At 31.9% G+C, this 16,170-nt stretch overlaps 2 protein-coding genes across 2 annotated transcripts in view; both read left to right on the forward strand.

Annotated features, from left to right (window-relative positions):
• The window catches only part of LOC123654230 (dedicator of cytokinesis protein 3), a 70,849-nt gene extending 66,846 nt beyond the window's left edge, over positions 1-4,003 (forward strand). Inside the window, exons 32-36 of the mRNA XM_045590146.1 lie at positions 584-774; positions 1,463-1,557; positions 2,513-2,630; positions 3,517-3,534; positions 3,678-4,003. Of these exons, the coding sequence (XP_045446102.1) occupies positions 584-774; positions 1,463-1,557; positions 2,513-2,630; positions 3,517-3,534; positions 3,678-3,846 (591 nt within the window). The 3' untranslated portion in view covers positions 3,847-4,003. The remainder of the gene's footprint in view (positions 1-583; positions 775-1,462; positions 1,558-2,512; positions 2,631-3,516; positions 3,535-3,677) is intronic.
• Positions 4,004-13,171: 9,168 nt separating this feature from the next.
• On the forward strand, positions 13,172-13,915 carry LOC123654447 (ubiquitin carboxyl-terminal hydrolase-like). The gene has a single exon (XM_045590350.1). It carries the CDS (start codon positions 13,172-13,174, stop codon positions 13,850-13,852), a length of 681 nt encoding a protein of 226 aa, XP_045446306.1. The 3' UTR covers positions 13,853-13,915.
• Positions 13,916-16,170: the final 2,255 nt, after the last annotated feature.

Raw genomic sequence — 16,170 nt, forward strand, 5'->3', positions numbered from 1 at the left:
AGTGAAGTTTTACTTGCGTCCCTATGCGGACGTAGCCTCGACCGGCCGACCGGTGTGCGACCGTCGACTGTGACAGTACCATCTGAGTACGAGTACTTTGCCGGCACCACTTATTTTGAAAGCAAGATAGATAATGGATAGATAATAATGCATATAAGTTGAGGAATGGTCTAATTTTAGTAAGTAAAATGTTTGCTGATAGAAATTCGTTGTAAGTACAGTGTAAAACAAATCATAATGTATCTGTGAACTGCTGGACAATTTTTGTATTTTTACCCACATAATATGTTGATACTTTCTCATGTAAGTGACTGTGTGTTTTCAATGAGAAAATAAGTATTCTTTAAACCTAAAATGAATGATGAATGAATCATGAAAAGTAATTTAATTTTACCTTTTGCTGTAGTAATAAAACTTGTTTAAAAATGTGCTATTTTAATAAATAGTTTTAATGTCTGTATTGTTATGGTGTCTATGAATTTCATTGTGTCTAAAAGTTATAACAAATGTAATTTATAAAATTTTCATACATCAACCATTTTAGTTTAGCCTATAGTTAATAAGGCTGATATATTTTTTTCAGTACTCCCTCGAGGATTCAATGGATCAACAGAACGCCATAATGTCCAACAGTGTCCCGTTGGACAACAGAGATAATAGAGACAACAGGGACGTTACCGATGATTCCATGATTAAGTCTGCACCGCCGCTACCTTCTAGGCCCAAGTCGGGAGATCCAAGAAGCCCGACCAGACCGTGTTTGGAGAAGTATAGGTATGCTAATAAATGTCTAAAAATAATATTGCAAAACATATTTTCATAATCTGTTGCATTTTTGGCTTACGTAGATAAATAGAAGTAACGTATAAAATTTAAATAAAATGATTTACTGTAACCGTTTAGGGAACATGATATCTGTGAAAAACTTGAAAAGGAATAAACAATCATATAAAATGAATATGTATATGATATATGTTTGTCATTATTATTTTTATTACTCTGATTTTTATCGCCTGTGATATTATAATAATGCATGCATATTTAACAAAAGGCATTTTGAGCCCGTAGATGTTAGTATAAAAATTAAAAAAAAAAAAATATATAATATAATATGTCCCACGTGAATGATTAACGATAAAATATAGATAAAATATCCATAATATTCATAATCTTATAAGCTGTCGCATTGCATCAAGTTCACCTCACCTTAAGTGCTTCGGTTATCAAACACAATGCCTAAATCTTATTATAATGAAACAACTTTTTCGGATTTTATCACAGAGTCCTCCCGTGAACATAGTTGCTGTAAAAACCGCCATAAGATCCGAAAAAGTTGTTTCATAATAATAAGTTAAATTCGCGTAAACATTAGAATACAATATGTGAAACTAAATCTTATGTTAAATCAAGCATGCCCAAAAAAAAGACAAAGAACAAAATACCTTTAAACCTTGTATGGCAGAGATGTGGCGGACGAAGAAGTTGAGACCCGCCGTCACAGCCGTGCATCGTGGAGCGAACCCGGCGATGCACCACCGCTGCCTCCACGCGTCTCCAGTGAGGACATTTATTTTGTTATTGAAGTTAAACTTATTTATTTTGTTATTGAAGTTAAACTTATTTACGCACGCTTGTCTAAGCTAATAGTGGAAACTTTATTGATTTCAGTTATTGTAATTAGTCATAATATAATAATGTAATATAAAATTGTATGTTTCCCAAATAAAATTAAAATTAATAAAGTTAACTAATAAAGTTAGTGAAGATATAAAGAGAGAGAGTTACGCTTAGTATATCACTGTAGGAACTAAAGAAATTTTATTTCAGCCGTGTGGTCTAATCCACACTCGTTTTTTATTTATTTGTGTACAGTCAACAACCTTTACACAGTACAGTTCTTGATTTAAATTACATACATTATAAAACGCAATACAATACTCTAGAGAAATTACTTACAATGATATAAAGGTTATAGTTTGTTTGTTTACAAAAGAAGGCAGGGATCGAGTAACAGAAACTTGTGTTTAGCATGTTCATGATTATTATAATCTATATCTTCCATAATAATATAATAAAAGACAACAGAAAAATAGGAGATTTTTGTTAAATTTAATATACTATTTAGGTATAAACAGGAAAGTCTTTTTTATTGAGGACAAGTAAAGTCTCGTGACCAGACTCTCGTCTAGCTACTCACTTGAGAAAACAAGACAAGCATTTAAACATTTCGTATAATTTTAGTATTGAAATGTTAAGAAAATAAAGAATGGCTTTGTATATTTAAATAATTAATACAAAAATGTTTGATGTAATTTCATTATCTTAGATCATTTACCAATAAAAAGAAATAAAATTGTAAATGATCTAGTTTTCAAATGCTCGTCAATAAACGTGTAAGATTTTGAGGTACGGTGGCGCGTCCCTGTGGCAGCGGTAGAGTGTGTATGTATGAAGAGGCGTGCGCAGGCGACAAGCGGGAGTACGTGTATGTATATGAAGTGAATGTGTGCAGGCGACAAGCGGGCGGGCGGCGAGGCGCCGGCGGTGCCGCGGCGCGCGCGCGGCGCGGAGGAGCGCGACTCCGGCGTCAGCGTCGACCAGCTCTACGACAACGCGCCCGGCCGGCCCGAGCGCCCCGAGCGCCCCGACCAGCCCGACCAGCTCGACCAGCTCGCCGGTACCTCGCCCGTGCGCCCGGCCAGTGCCGCGACCCGGCCGGCCGTCACAGCCGAATATACTGTTGTGTTCCTGTGGGGAGTGAGGTGGCCAGAGATCCTGGGGAGAATTACTCGACCAGCTCGCCGGTACCTCGCTCGTGCGCTGTGCTCCCGCTAGTGCCGTCACAACCGAATATACTGTTGTGTTCCTGTGGAGAGTGAGGTGGCCAGAGCTCTCGGGGAGAATTAGGGATAGCGTCGGCATCGCACTTGCGATACTACTGGTGTTGCTGACGTCTATAAGCTACGGTAATCGCCTACTATCTGAGTGCCTAGTGCGAGTTTTATTCACAGAAACATGACAGAAACGTGTTTATACGTAAAGATTATTTTGTATGGGAATTTAAACAGTGCAGCCTAGACAATAAAGAATAGAATACAATCGATACAGAGTCATCTAGCGGTAAACGCGAGAACTAGGTTGAAATCCCGAATTTCCCATACAAAATGAAGTTAAAATTTACGCTCGTTATTGCGAAACGGATTAAACAAAACTCGCACTAAGCACTCAGGTGAGCCGTACGCTCGTTTGCCGACCTAATTATATTTAAAAAAAGAGACTATTCGAGAGCTCATTTAGCTGTGATCTTCTGTAAGGTTAAGTTCCTTCCCCACATGGCTGCTCTAGATTTTAAGCAGGGTATATCCTTCTGTGTCTTACCTGAATAAAATGTACGATGCACTGTACTTTCAATACACATGTACCAGTCTATCATGAGTTGGGGGGAAGTGATCTATGACTAGGTTTATGTGACGTGTGACAACATCGTACTATTCTCACGTATAATTATCGCCATAGACATGGATATTATCACGTATAATAGCACTGACTTTTAGTCTGCCCAGATACAAATTTTAGGTCTCTGGTGACAGAAGTGAGTAAATTTATGAATTAAACCCAAGGAAAAATAAACGAGTATAAATTGAATTATACCAGATATAACAAATATTGTTTTCCACAGATATGGACATAGTGGAATCCCTTCGTTACGAAGAAATAATCTCCATGATGTCTGAGCCCTTACGAGTCGACGAGGGTGAGACGCCTCCCCCCATCCCTCCCAAAGGGCTCGGACACCTCAGTAGCTTCGATTCCGGTCACCATGAGAATGGCGAGTCACATTGCTAACAATCACGGTATTTCAGAGACGATTGGGTCAAGGGCACACTGACACAATACTTTGTATTGGACTTTTAGTACTACCACGTGAACTTTTATTTTTATGAAATAATATATTTTTTACCAGTAAATGAATTAAAAAATAGCAGAAAAAGCAGTTGATAAATAAGCTTTTTGGGTTATAATCATTTTATTAATAAAATCTTAGGCAGTTGATGTGAATTATGTGTGTTTAGGCATACAAGCCCATTATGACGATTAAATCCATTGTCACAACGGGCGTTTTCTTCCGTGTAACTAACACCGCAACTACTTGAGTACTACGTATTTATTCCTGTCCTATTTTTTTTCTACTGATTTTAAAGTATCTCAGTGTGCCATGAATCGAAGATATTTTTCATTTATAAAATCGGTGTATTTTATTATTAGTTCAATTCGACAAATATATAATTTATTTTATAATAATGTCACTTATCTGGAGTACGAGAATCGTATCTTATATTTTTATAGCGGTAGATATTTTATCTAGTAACAACGTGCATGTGTACTGTGTAGTCATTTAAATATTTTATTTTTTATTTTAAAACTACATAAATGTAATTCGCAATCGTGCTAGACGTCAGTTAAATATAGGATGTTGTATTGTGCGTTTAATTGAAAGAATAAGTACAAGGAATTGTATAAAGTTACAAAAATATTGATGGAATATAAAGCGTCTGCAGCGTGCTTAGATCAATGTTCCAAATATGATAAATTGCTGCTAACGTTATTCAAGGCGTTTTGATTCGATTTGATTTCTTATAGATGTCGAAAGTCAAAGCTTTTTTCATAGATGTGCATATCATTTTTAGAATGTAGTTTAACTTAAGCTTAATGTTATTAAATGGACGTCAGTATAGTTTAGATCGTTTTGTTTTTCATCGGGGCCATATGACAGGTGATAAATAATATATAATTCTCATAGTAAGCGTGAAACTCGTTGAAAACTGTCGCCTTGTAGAAAAAATCATATACTGATCATAAGTTTTTTTAATGCGCATATAATGCAATAACTTAAATTACTTTCTTCCTAGACGATTTAATATAAATAAATAATATTTGTACGTTTTACATACAAAGAATGAATATAACATAAATGGTAAAGGATATTCCTTACAGTGGAATTGTAATAGATATTTCACAAATGACGAAATGACGATTAAAGATGCCTGTAGATTTTTTTTTACAAGAGCGACGTTTTTTTAACAAATAATGAACCTCAAGCTCGCGTGAACTCGTAATAGTTAAAGATCATTTTCATTGTTGTAGAAGATATTTGTTAGGCGTCGTAGTATTTTTATTTTTTAACCAAATATATTAATATTTTAGTTTTGTAGTAATTCAATAAGTACACATTGAAGGTGATAATTATGTGTCAAATTAATAATGAAATATTCATTTCTTTGCTTTTTAAAATTACCTATCAATGTTTTCTTCGCTTCATTTCATAAAATTGTCATACTTAATTGCCGCTATTTAAATTTTCTATGAATAAATTGACATGAAATGTGTAATACGTCCTTATTGATAAGATCTTTTTGTATTTTAAAGTATCATGATGTATACATTATTAATTAATTTTTCTCTATTAAATTTTAATCAATTCAAATCTTAAAGTATTAACTATTTTTTTATATATATTTTGACGACACAAGCTTTTTTGGCAAGTGATTCTTTTCGATAACTTTCCTATTTCATTGCTCAATACAATTTATTAACTGTTCTCAGTAAATATAAATTATATATATTTTATATTATTGTATATTAAGTCAGAGGGCAGAAATTATTTAATTTTTACGCAAAATATTTTGTATTTTTGAATATTTTTTTCTATTTATTACTTCGCAAACATATGTTTGCTTTTTTAAAATGGAATTATAGCGCCTGCTACTTAGCGCTTTTCATTATTGTTAAAAAAAAAATACTTTTTTATTTAATTTTTTTATAAAAATAACATTTAATATTTTTGATCTATAAAAATACTTTACAACAATATTTGATACTGTAAAGTTATTACTAGAAGTTTAGAAATTAAAATTCTCTTACGGATCATAAGTCCATGCTTTTCAAACATTTAAAACTGTATGGGATATTACGAAGTTATTCTACTATCGACAGTGCATTTTTATATGAGATTTTTTATTATCTTTAAAATTTTTAAAGATTGTATTCCTAAATGATAGTATTACGTACATTCTATATTTTATTCGGCTTTAATTCTATGATCTCTCGGATTGTAACTAAAATTTTGAAAAATCTATTTGTAACGTGATTTTGAATTGACTTTAAATATAATTTTTAAATACATACATTTTGTACGACTTTTTATAAATTGTAAAACGGTAATTTATATTATCAACATTTCTTTATGGAGTCATAATTTGATCACAGAATTAGTCAAAGAACTTAAGATTGATCACTATTTTAAACTAGAAATCAAAACTGTCGACTTCAAATAAATACACGTCTATATTATAGATCCAAATAACGAATATCACAAGACACGTCAGTGTCGCCAATTAATAATTAATAAAGAAAAAAGGAAAATGTTTAACAAATTATAATTAAACAACTTTTCCGATTTTGTCGCGGTTTTTTTTGATACTTTAGTTGTTTCATTATAATGAGTGAAATTCTTGTAAACATTAAGAAACAATATGTTTAACAAAATTCAATTTAAATACTTTCTTTTTTGGTGCTAAGTTATCTTTTTTTTTTTAAATTTGATAATATAATTTTATTTTTATGCAACTTGGCTTCTTGGAAATCCGTTGGAGTATTTTTCGCTAATCAGTGTTGTTTCTGATTTGACAATCTACTTTCATTTGAAAATTTCACTAAAACTTCCTAAATATATTTTGTCAGCCTAATTATATCAGAATTTGCAATTTCTTAGTGACCAAGCAGATAATAATATTTTTTTATCACAATAAGCTGACTAAATTAAATGATCTGATAAATCTGATAAATTTAAATAAAAGGTTATTTATATTTAAATAAAATATTTTACAAGAATATGCTATATATTATAATATATGGCATTAAAAAACCAAATTTAACTATGTTTTTCTCAACAAATTCTGACAATTACGCTGACAATTTAACGATTTATAAAAATTCGTACTATAAAATAGTAGGATCCGAAGTAGATGATGAGATGAACTTCACCCATCTGCTTAATGGATGATTAATATTTTATATTTATTTTAGTACATTGGAAAAATAATTGCGAAAGAGTTGCATAAAAAATCCTGGCCAGGCTGTACCTATTACATTTAAAAATTGAAAAAAAAAATATATTTGAAAATGCACCGAGTTTAAAGAATAAATGTAATACCTACCGACATTATGAATTAGCTGTAGTAAAATGCAAACGTTGTGTTGTCTATTATTTTCCTGGCATAACTTCTGGGTTGGTAGGTAAAAACAGGTATATTGATATATATACATATTGTTCTAGTTAATTTCGACCACATGTTTAATAAATAAATCTTACATTGAAATGATCGCAGTTTCATTGCGAATACGAAAACAGGGTTGCTTGCTAAAAGTCTGGTTTAAATTGCGATAGCCGAATATAATAGAGCCTGGCCAGGAATTTTCCAGCCAAAGTTTTCGCAATTTATCTTTAACATACTAAAGAATATTATTATTTAATTTTTATCCATTAAGCAGATGGATGAAGATTACGTCTAGTTCGTATCTTAAACTATAACGACTTCGTATAACACATAATTACTCCGGAATCTGTCTTTCATACAAGTCTTTCCAATAAACAAGTGATATTTTAAAATTATACATGACCTTTTTAATAATAGCTCCTAAGTCTTTGACTACAAAGTCACGTTTCCAACGAACAATATTTTTAACGTTATTAACTATTATACTAATGTGTTTAATCGTATTAATCTTCTATAGTTGTCATTAGGACTTGTTTATATTTGTATTTTAATCGTGTAGTTACATATTCACTTTGTTGTTTTAAGACACTATTTATGAACTAGAAAGATGAATAATTCTTAATACGTTTTATACTGTGCCGCACCGTAATGTACCGCATAATACCGCGTATAGTACCATAAAGTAGTGCTGTTCCCATAGAATGTTTATATGCACTGTGGTGACAATTTTTCAAGAAAAAGATAGTACGTGAAAATCGCTCTTAGAGCCTAGAACCAGTGAAAATTTAATATTGATTTACGTATTCTATCTATTGGGAGATCTTGGGTTTCACTATATCACATTGTATGTATGTATGTACGTGTGAAGAATTCAGTTTGTTTGGACAATCTAAACTGTTTCCTATATTGAAACTATTATTTATTATGTGACCTTAAACATGATTCATCAATTTAATACAACTTAAAGTCCTAAACATTGCGTCATATTTGAAATATAGATAGATAGTAGTAGAATTGTTGATCTATTTGAATATTCGGTGAAATAAAAGTGTATCTTTTGGGCAGCTCAAATAAAACAGGACTTGTGTGTACAAGTTGTTTTTACTATTACAATAATAACAATAAGATAGTCATGGCACGCACTGGAAATTAATACTTAAAATACAATAAATATTAGTTACCACATAAAATACAATAGCAGTAGCCTCTTAAGTTCTAAATAGTGTCTTAAATATCGACAGTATTGAGTTACCTAAGCATCTATGATTTTGACTGATATTATTCATTATAGTTATAGTTAATTAGTGAATTTATTATCATTATATCATCAGTAATTGTTACATGAATATTTCTTAGTAGTTTTAGTCGATAAAGATTTAATTAAAATTCCCGTAATTTGTAATCTTACCAAAAATCATCGGCTATTTTTGTAACGTATTCTATCTCGAATGTATTTGTAAAATTGTTTATTTCGTCGTTTTATTGCAAAACTTGTACTTCGCTATTACTGAGATTGTGAATAATTGTCAGTCGATACATAAAATTGTTTTACACAATAAGTCAATGTTAATAATCTTCTAATGGTTTTTGTTATTCTGTATGTCTTCTTGTAAATGTGTTATATTCTATTCATATAAATCAGGGGGCAATCTTTAATATAATTCGTGTCATTTTTTCAACTATTCCACCCATATTTAAGAGTAACTTGGTAAGTATTAAGCTATTTCTTTAAACAGGGATAAACCTAAAATATTTATTATAAATTTATTTACATCGTAAGAAACTTGGTTTGAAAAGAGTTTAATTGGTTCCAATCATTAGTAGATGAATTCTGAAGAATTTAGTTTGAAAATTTAAAGCAATGACCCATTTGAACATCACCTCCTCATCTCATCTATCAAAAAAACCTTACTAGAACAGTAAGGTTTTTTTTCATTACCGTACCGTTATTGCAATGTATATTGCAACTTATAAGCTGTCTCGTATTTTTATAATAATTAATAAATAGTTTTTTAAACTGTTATTTTATATGTGCACTGACAATTATTGAACGTATTGAGATCGCTAATAAAGTCATGAAGTACAAATAATGCTAAATGTTCTGAAAGTATTTGCTGATTATAAAATGTAATCGTATGTTTAAATCGAAATGTTTATGCAAATGGACGAAATAAATATTTAGATGAAAATTATTTGTTTTATTATTTTACTCTCTAGTGTTAAGATCACAACTCAACCGTCATTTAGATCACAATTTCAACGAAATACTTTTATTTTTATAAACAACAATAGATATTTTAAACTTGTAAAGTATAATATCCTTATTTTTATCACATTTGGAGAAACGTCACGGATTTAATTAAACAAATTATATTATTCAAAAACTAGTTAAATTTATTGTTAGTCACCACTTTGAAGTGATGAATAAAAGCTAAAATTATTGTCATATTAAATTTTCCTATAATCTAAGAAAATAGAAACGCAAGAACATTCTTCCTTATTATTATAAATTAAACTAATAAAAACTAAATTAAAATTAAACTTATACCTGTAAAGAAAAAATATATAAGTAAAAGTATAACCAGATTATTTTCAATTCCTATTTATTTGACACAAAAAAAAATCAAGAAATCTTGAATTGTGTTACTTTATTTCAAAAAGTACTACAATGAATTAATATTAATAGCGAGTTGGTGTTAGAAATGAAAAGTGTTTCTAAACTTCACCTACCTGCGCACGCGCATTGCCGACGGCGCGTTGTCATGGCGAGCCGATTATTGTATTTATCGAGTGCATTTCGAAATAATAACCGCTCTTACACTGTAATTGAACGTAGTCAGCTGATTGAACCCACCTTTTAAATCTAAAACCATACTTATCTCGAGATCGGTGCGAAGACAAATATTTCCAATGCTATAAAAATTACAGTCAACTATTTACGAGAAAAATTTTTTTTTATTTATTTACACTTTCGTACGCCAATACAAGGTTTTAACAGCATTATAAATGATATATGTATAAAAATAGAATTTGCATCAGTTGCAACAGGCGGCCTTATCGCTAATACAGCGATCTCTTCCAAGCAAACTTTGGGCAGAAGACTAAATAAGAAGTGAAAGTATAAATTAAAATAAATACTTTTTATTCAGTGAATATTTGTAGCATGGAGAAAAAATATTAAAAAAATAAACAATGTAATTTATTATATTACTAACTGTGCTCGCGACTTCGTCCGCGTGGAACTAAAGCGTGGACTTACATGTTCAACGTGATTCTTTAACAAAAAAAAATAACTTTTTTATTTATGAACCGATTGACATGAAACAAACACTAAATGTTAAGTGAAGCTTACAACAATATATTAGTGAAAACCAAATCTAAATCGGATATGCCGTTTCTGAGATTAGCGTGCACAAATGCACAGACAAACAGACAGATATTCTAACAATTAATTAATTATAATATTTTTTCCAATAATATTTTTTCATATATATCTTCCATGTACAGACATCGACCCATTACATTTTTATTATATGTATTGATAGCTAACATTAGTAATATCTTACGACCACGGTCTTCGGTCGTGATATCATGTGTATCCTAAACTTATAAGAAGTTTCTACAACAAAAGCTCCGCCTACCCGCTTCTCTTAATGGACGAGAAGAATGTTTGACAAAATTTGACACTTTAATGAGAGGGAGCGTCTCGGCCGATTTATAATACGTTACAACATGATTTGCAATATGATAACAATTACCTAGCTTGTTGAGCCATTAAGGTTAATTAATTATTAAGTAAATTTTAGACATACACATGTTGGTGTAGCTAAGTGCGCCACCTACATGTAATTTGTAGAAACTTTAGTTAAGCTCAAAGATAAATAATTTATTTCACTACAAACTACATACTATTTCTTCGACCTTCAGCTTTCAATCTTGACCGTACCAAATATTTCTCCTTAGTCCTTAGTGTCTTCTCAACTATACATGATATTGTCAAAATTATATGAGCTATTTTGGCACTCTTGGAAGCCATTAATCCAAACGAGTGAATTAATGAATCGATAATTTATTGTTGTTATAGCCTTCACTGATGATGTCTTACCTATAAGTAGTTGATTTCCACAAGTGTTGTTGTGCCACCAGAAGCTCTTCGCAACTTTTTATGAACATAATTGTACTACATATACCTTTGTTAAAGTTTGTAAAAATCATAATTGTGTTTGCTAGCAAACGAAAAAAAACCGACTTCAATTACATCGACAAGTAATAGAACGTAAGTAGATGAAAAAAATTAACAAACGCACTAGTCTTCACTACTATTTTAGAAGGTCCCTCTCGATTCCTCTGAGATGCCAACATCAGATCCTGGTTTCCTTATCATGGTACCCCACTTAGGATATCTCCTTTCTAACAATAATTGTGTTTGCTCGCAAACGAAAAAAAAACCGACTTCAATTACATCGACAAGTAATACAACGTAGATCGACGAAAACTTAGTCAAGCAACTACGCGTTATCAAAGATTACTCAAAAAGTAGTTATCATATCTCGATAAAATTTATATGTGACCACATGATAAACATCAGCTTTCGATTAAATTAAAAATTATCAAAATCGGTACACCCAGTAAAAAGTTATTACGGATTTTCAAGAGTTTCCCTCGATTTCTCTAGGATCCCATCATCAGATCCTGGTTTCCTTATCACGGTACCAAACTAGGGATATCCCCTTTCCAACAAAAAAAGAATTATCAAAATCGGTACATCCAGTAGAAAGTTATGCGGTATAATACAACGTAGGTCGACGAAAAAAGCGTCAAGTAAAAACGCATTATTAGATATAACTCGAAAAGTAGTTGTTAGATCTCAAATAAATTTAAATGGGACCAATTGGCACACACCACCTTTCGATTAAAACAAAATTTGTCGAAATCGGTCTAGCCGGTCAAAAGTTCTGATGTAACATACATAAAAAAAAAAAAAAAAAAAAAAAAATACAGTCGAATTGAGAACCTCCTCCTTTTTTGGAAGTCGGTTAAAAAAAGAATTAAATTCGGTTCATTAACGACGAAGTTATCCGCGAACACACAAAAATATATGTATAATCGAATTGAAAAACCTCTTCCTTTTTAACCGACTTCAAAAAAGGAGGCGGTTACTCAATTTGACCGTGTATGTTTTTATGTATGTTCGGGGATCACTTCGACCGATTTTGATGATTCTTTTTTTGTTGAGAAGGAGATATCACTGGTGTGGTACCATGACAAGGAAATCAGGATCAAAATCCGTATAACTTTTTACTGGGTGATGATTTTTAAGTTAATCAAAAGCCGATGTTTATCGTGTGGTCACATTTAAATTTCATTTGATCTGATTACAACTTTTGGAGTAATCTGTGATAATGCGTATTTGCTTGACTATTTTTTCGTCTACCTACGTTGTATTACTTGTCGATGTAATTGAAGTCGGTTTTTTTTCGTTTGCCAGCAAACACAATTATTTGAAATCGATTAAATAAAATCCTCATAATTATACAAATATTAACAATATTTTTACTAAAATTTTAATTTGGTTAATGTAACAATAATTTTATATCAAAAATTTGTCAATATTATTTAAACAATCATTTTTTATATATAAAAAGAGAAATTTAAATATTATTCAGGTAATAGTAAAATTACCTACTATTAATTTACAATACTTACAAGCTAAAATATAACAGAAATAATAGAAACGTCGTTATTTTGAAGAAATTCTTTTTTCGTGACTTTTTATTATGAAAAAGAATAATGACATTTTCTTTTGACAAATTAAAAAAATTCTAACGCAACATTCTCAGATTTCATATTTAGTGCTATTTACCTTATCGTTTTAATATTGAGTAAAGATAATAATGGCTGTTGCTTTACCAATGGAATCTAACCCAGAGATAATGAACAAGTACCTGCATAAATTGGGAGTACCTGAGAAATGGCAAATGGTTGATGTTATTGGTCTCGAAGGAGATGCGTTGAACTGGGTGCCCCGACCAGTTCTTGCTGTGATTCTTCTTTTTCCTTTATCTGAAAGATATGAACACCACCGTACACAACAAGAGAACGAACTTTTAAGCAAGGGAGAACAAGCTCCAAAAGACGTATTTCACTTAAAACAAGTACTAAGTAACATTTGCGGCACTGTTGCTTTGGTACATAGTGTTGCAAATAATACGCATCAAATAGATCTAAAAGATGGACTTCTTAAGAATTATTTGAAAGACTCTAAAGGATTAGATGCAGCAGCTAAAGGCGCACTGCTGGAAAACTCTACTAATATTTTAGAAGCTTACAAAGAAGTTATTGAAAAAGGAGTAGACATTGAGGACAATGAAACAGTAAATAACCATTTTATAACATTTATTCACAAAGATGGTTATCTGTATGAGCTGGATGGTCGTAAGGCTTTACCAATAAACCACGGGCCAACGACTGAGGTTAACTTTCTAGAAGATGCTGCTAAAGTCTGCCGTCAATTTATTGAACGTGAACCAGACCACATCGGTTTTAACGTCGTCGCTCTTGTTCCTTCTCAATAATGATTTTTTAATACCATAATTTAAATAATTAGCTTTTATAATAAAATAAAAATATTAAAAAAACGTATGCATATTTTATTTTTGATGTTATCTCGTGGCTTTGTCTTGGTTTCATGGGTTTGTCTTTAATATATTACAGCGTTATAAAAGAACTTTCTAAAATATTATTTCGTTAAAAATATTTAATATGATATTAAAGATTCTTAAATTAGAATATAGCAATTGCTTTCCCTTTAATCTTTTCACAATTTGCAAATCGAATTCACCGACGAATGATTGCGTCGACGTCTCAATTAAAAAAATCTGCACACTTGTTACACGGCTCCCGCATTCCTCCTTAAAATTCTCTATCTTCGGAAACTAATTAAAAATTCGCCTCGCCTCCGTAGCCCTGTGTTCAATTCAACGATATAACTTCATTTATAAACGAGCAATCTTGTCCAAGATAAGGGCTGGCGAGAAAACAACGAAGAGCGCAACTTGCCACACGCGTCTGCGACGCGACTGGACAAAAAGTAAATTCAGACAAACAGCCTCAGAGTTTTAAATGGAACGCGAGTGGATTCACCGCGTTAACTATGGCAATACTGGGAAGGACGCGACATCGGTAAGTCACGTCATCTAATAAATGACACCGGCCCTGAAGTAAATATATAATATTGTATTTGTGTAAATAAACAAAATAATGCTACGGGAACCCGAAATGCTTTAAATATTCAAATGAAGCGAGCCGAGGTAAAATACGAAGGTGCGCTCGCTCGAGTTGAGCCCAATTAAATCGGTGCCACTGAGGTAGAAATTAAAAACAAAAGGATGACGGGGCTCCAGCGCGCATTTTTCTCATGAGTATTATTAGCGCGATGTCAACCCACAAAAAATGAACTTAGAGACTTGTCGTGGCCGTGATCATTATCGATAACATCCCGCATTTTGTATTGTTTTGATAAGTGTGATGCTGTTTCATTTGGACGTTTTGTTGACGTTTTATATTCACTTTACACAGATGATCGATACGGGGGTTGCATGTTAGTAAATTCCTTTTAAATTAAATTGCTTTTAAACTTGGGTACTTTTTCGATTCATTATATTGCACGTATGTAATGCTCTGTCAATCACAGTCAACGAGTGGTAACAAAACCTCGAACACTCAAACAGCATTGGCCACGGTCATTACTCACAGCGGGGCCTGGTGAGAACAGATTTAATATTTGCCTATAAATCAATTACGAACGTGTGGCGAGTCCGCTTAACGCTCTATTATTATGCCTTTCTTTAAGGTAATGATAAATTATCTACAAAGGTTCACACTGTGTCCATTCAATACATGCTTACATTCACTTCATAGTTGCAGTTCATAGACGCCTATTCCTTTTCAAGGTTTTACTTTCTTATGCATAATCATCGTCATCAAACGCTTGATTAGCATTAATCTTCTAATATGTCTGTAGCTTGTTTAATTTATAAAATCAGTCAAGTACAAAACTATTAAATAAATGTTCTTTTACGTACAAAAACGAGTGTACTAGACCACACTACTGAAATAAAACTTGCGAAACGTAACTCTCTCTTTCTATCTTCATTAACTTATATCTCCCTCTCAACATCCGTTTGCCTCATCCGATCACACTTTTCGAAACGCTCTCGTCACGAATTCACCAGTTTGCTCCCCAAGTCGGGCGTGCGTAAAAATGTTTTACTTCAATAAGCTATGAAATTAACAAAACCTACAAAATTAACATTATGTGCGATAAGCAATACGTATGAAAATTGTATTAAAATCAAATCATTATAATAACATCTACTAAGTGCTTACTTTATTGCTATTATGTATTTATATTATAATATTTACCTACCTATTGTATTTAATAGAGAAATCTTTAACGGTGAAAATTGATGATAACCAAGTCTATTGGCATATAATCATTGGTATATACCTGATCATGAAATTATTGAATGTTATATGCATTATGTTCAAGTTATATAATTATGTAGGTATAGCGTTCCATTACGATGAGATTCATTAACACCCAATGCGACCTCTAGCCGAGCGCTCGATATATTCAAATAAAATACATTTATTTTAGACAATGAGAATCTAAGTGCTTATTGGAAGATTGCCCCTTACCATCGACAACAAACTATTTGCTGAACGAAATTTATTATACAATGCACGTTGCGTTTGCTAGAATATACAATTATAGAAGAGATTCAGTAATGGTTGATGTAGATCGAATAAGCTTAGGGATTTGAAATCGTGTGGTCGGTCGGTTGTGAGGATCGCGACGGGGGTCCCACCGCAGCCTACCGACGCTCATCAC

Source organism: Melitaea cinxia, chromosome 6 (assembly GCF_905220565.1).
Source record: "Melitaea cinxia chromosome 6, ilMelCinx1.1, whole genome shotgun sequence".
Classification (NCBI taxonomy): domain Eukaryota; kingdom Metazoa; phylum Arthropoda; class Insecta; order Lepidoptera; family Nymphalidae; genus Melitaea; species Melitaea cinxia.

Bases quoted from the DNA above. Each gene is read 5' to 3' on its own strand.
- LOC123654447 (XM_045590350.1), top strand. From the start codon at position 13,172: ATGGCTGTTGCTTTACCAATGGAATCTAACCCAGAGATAATGAACAAG.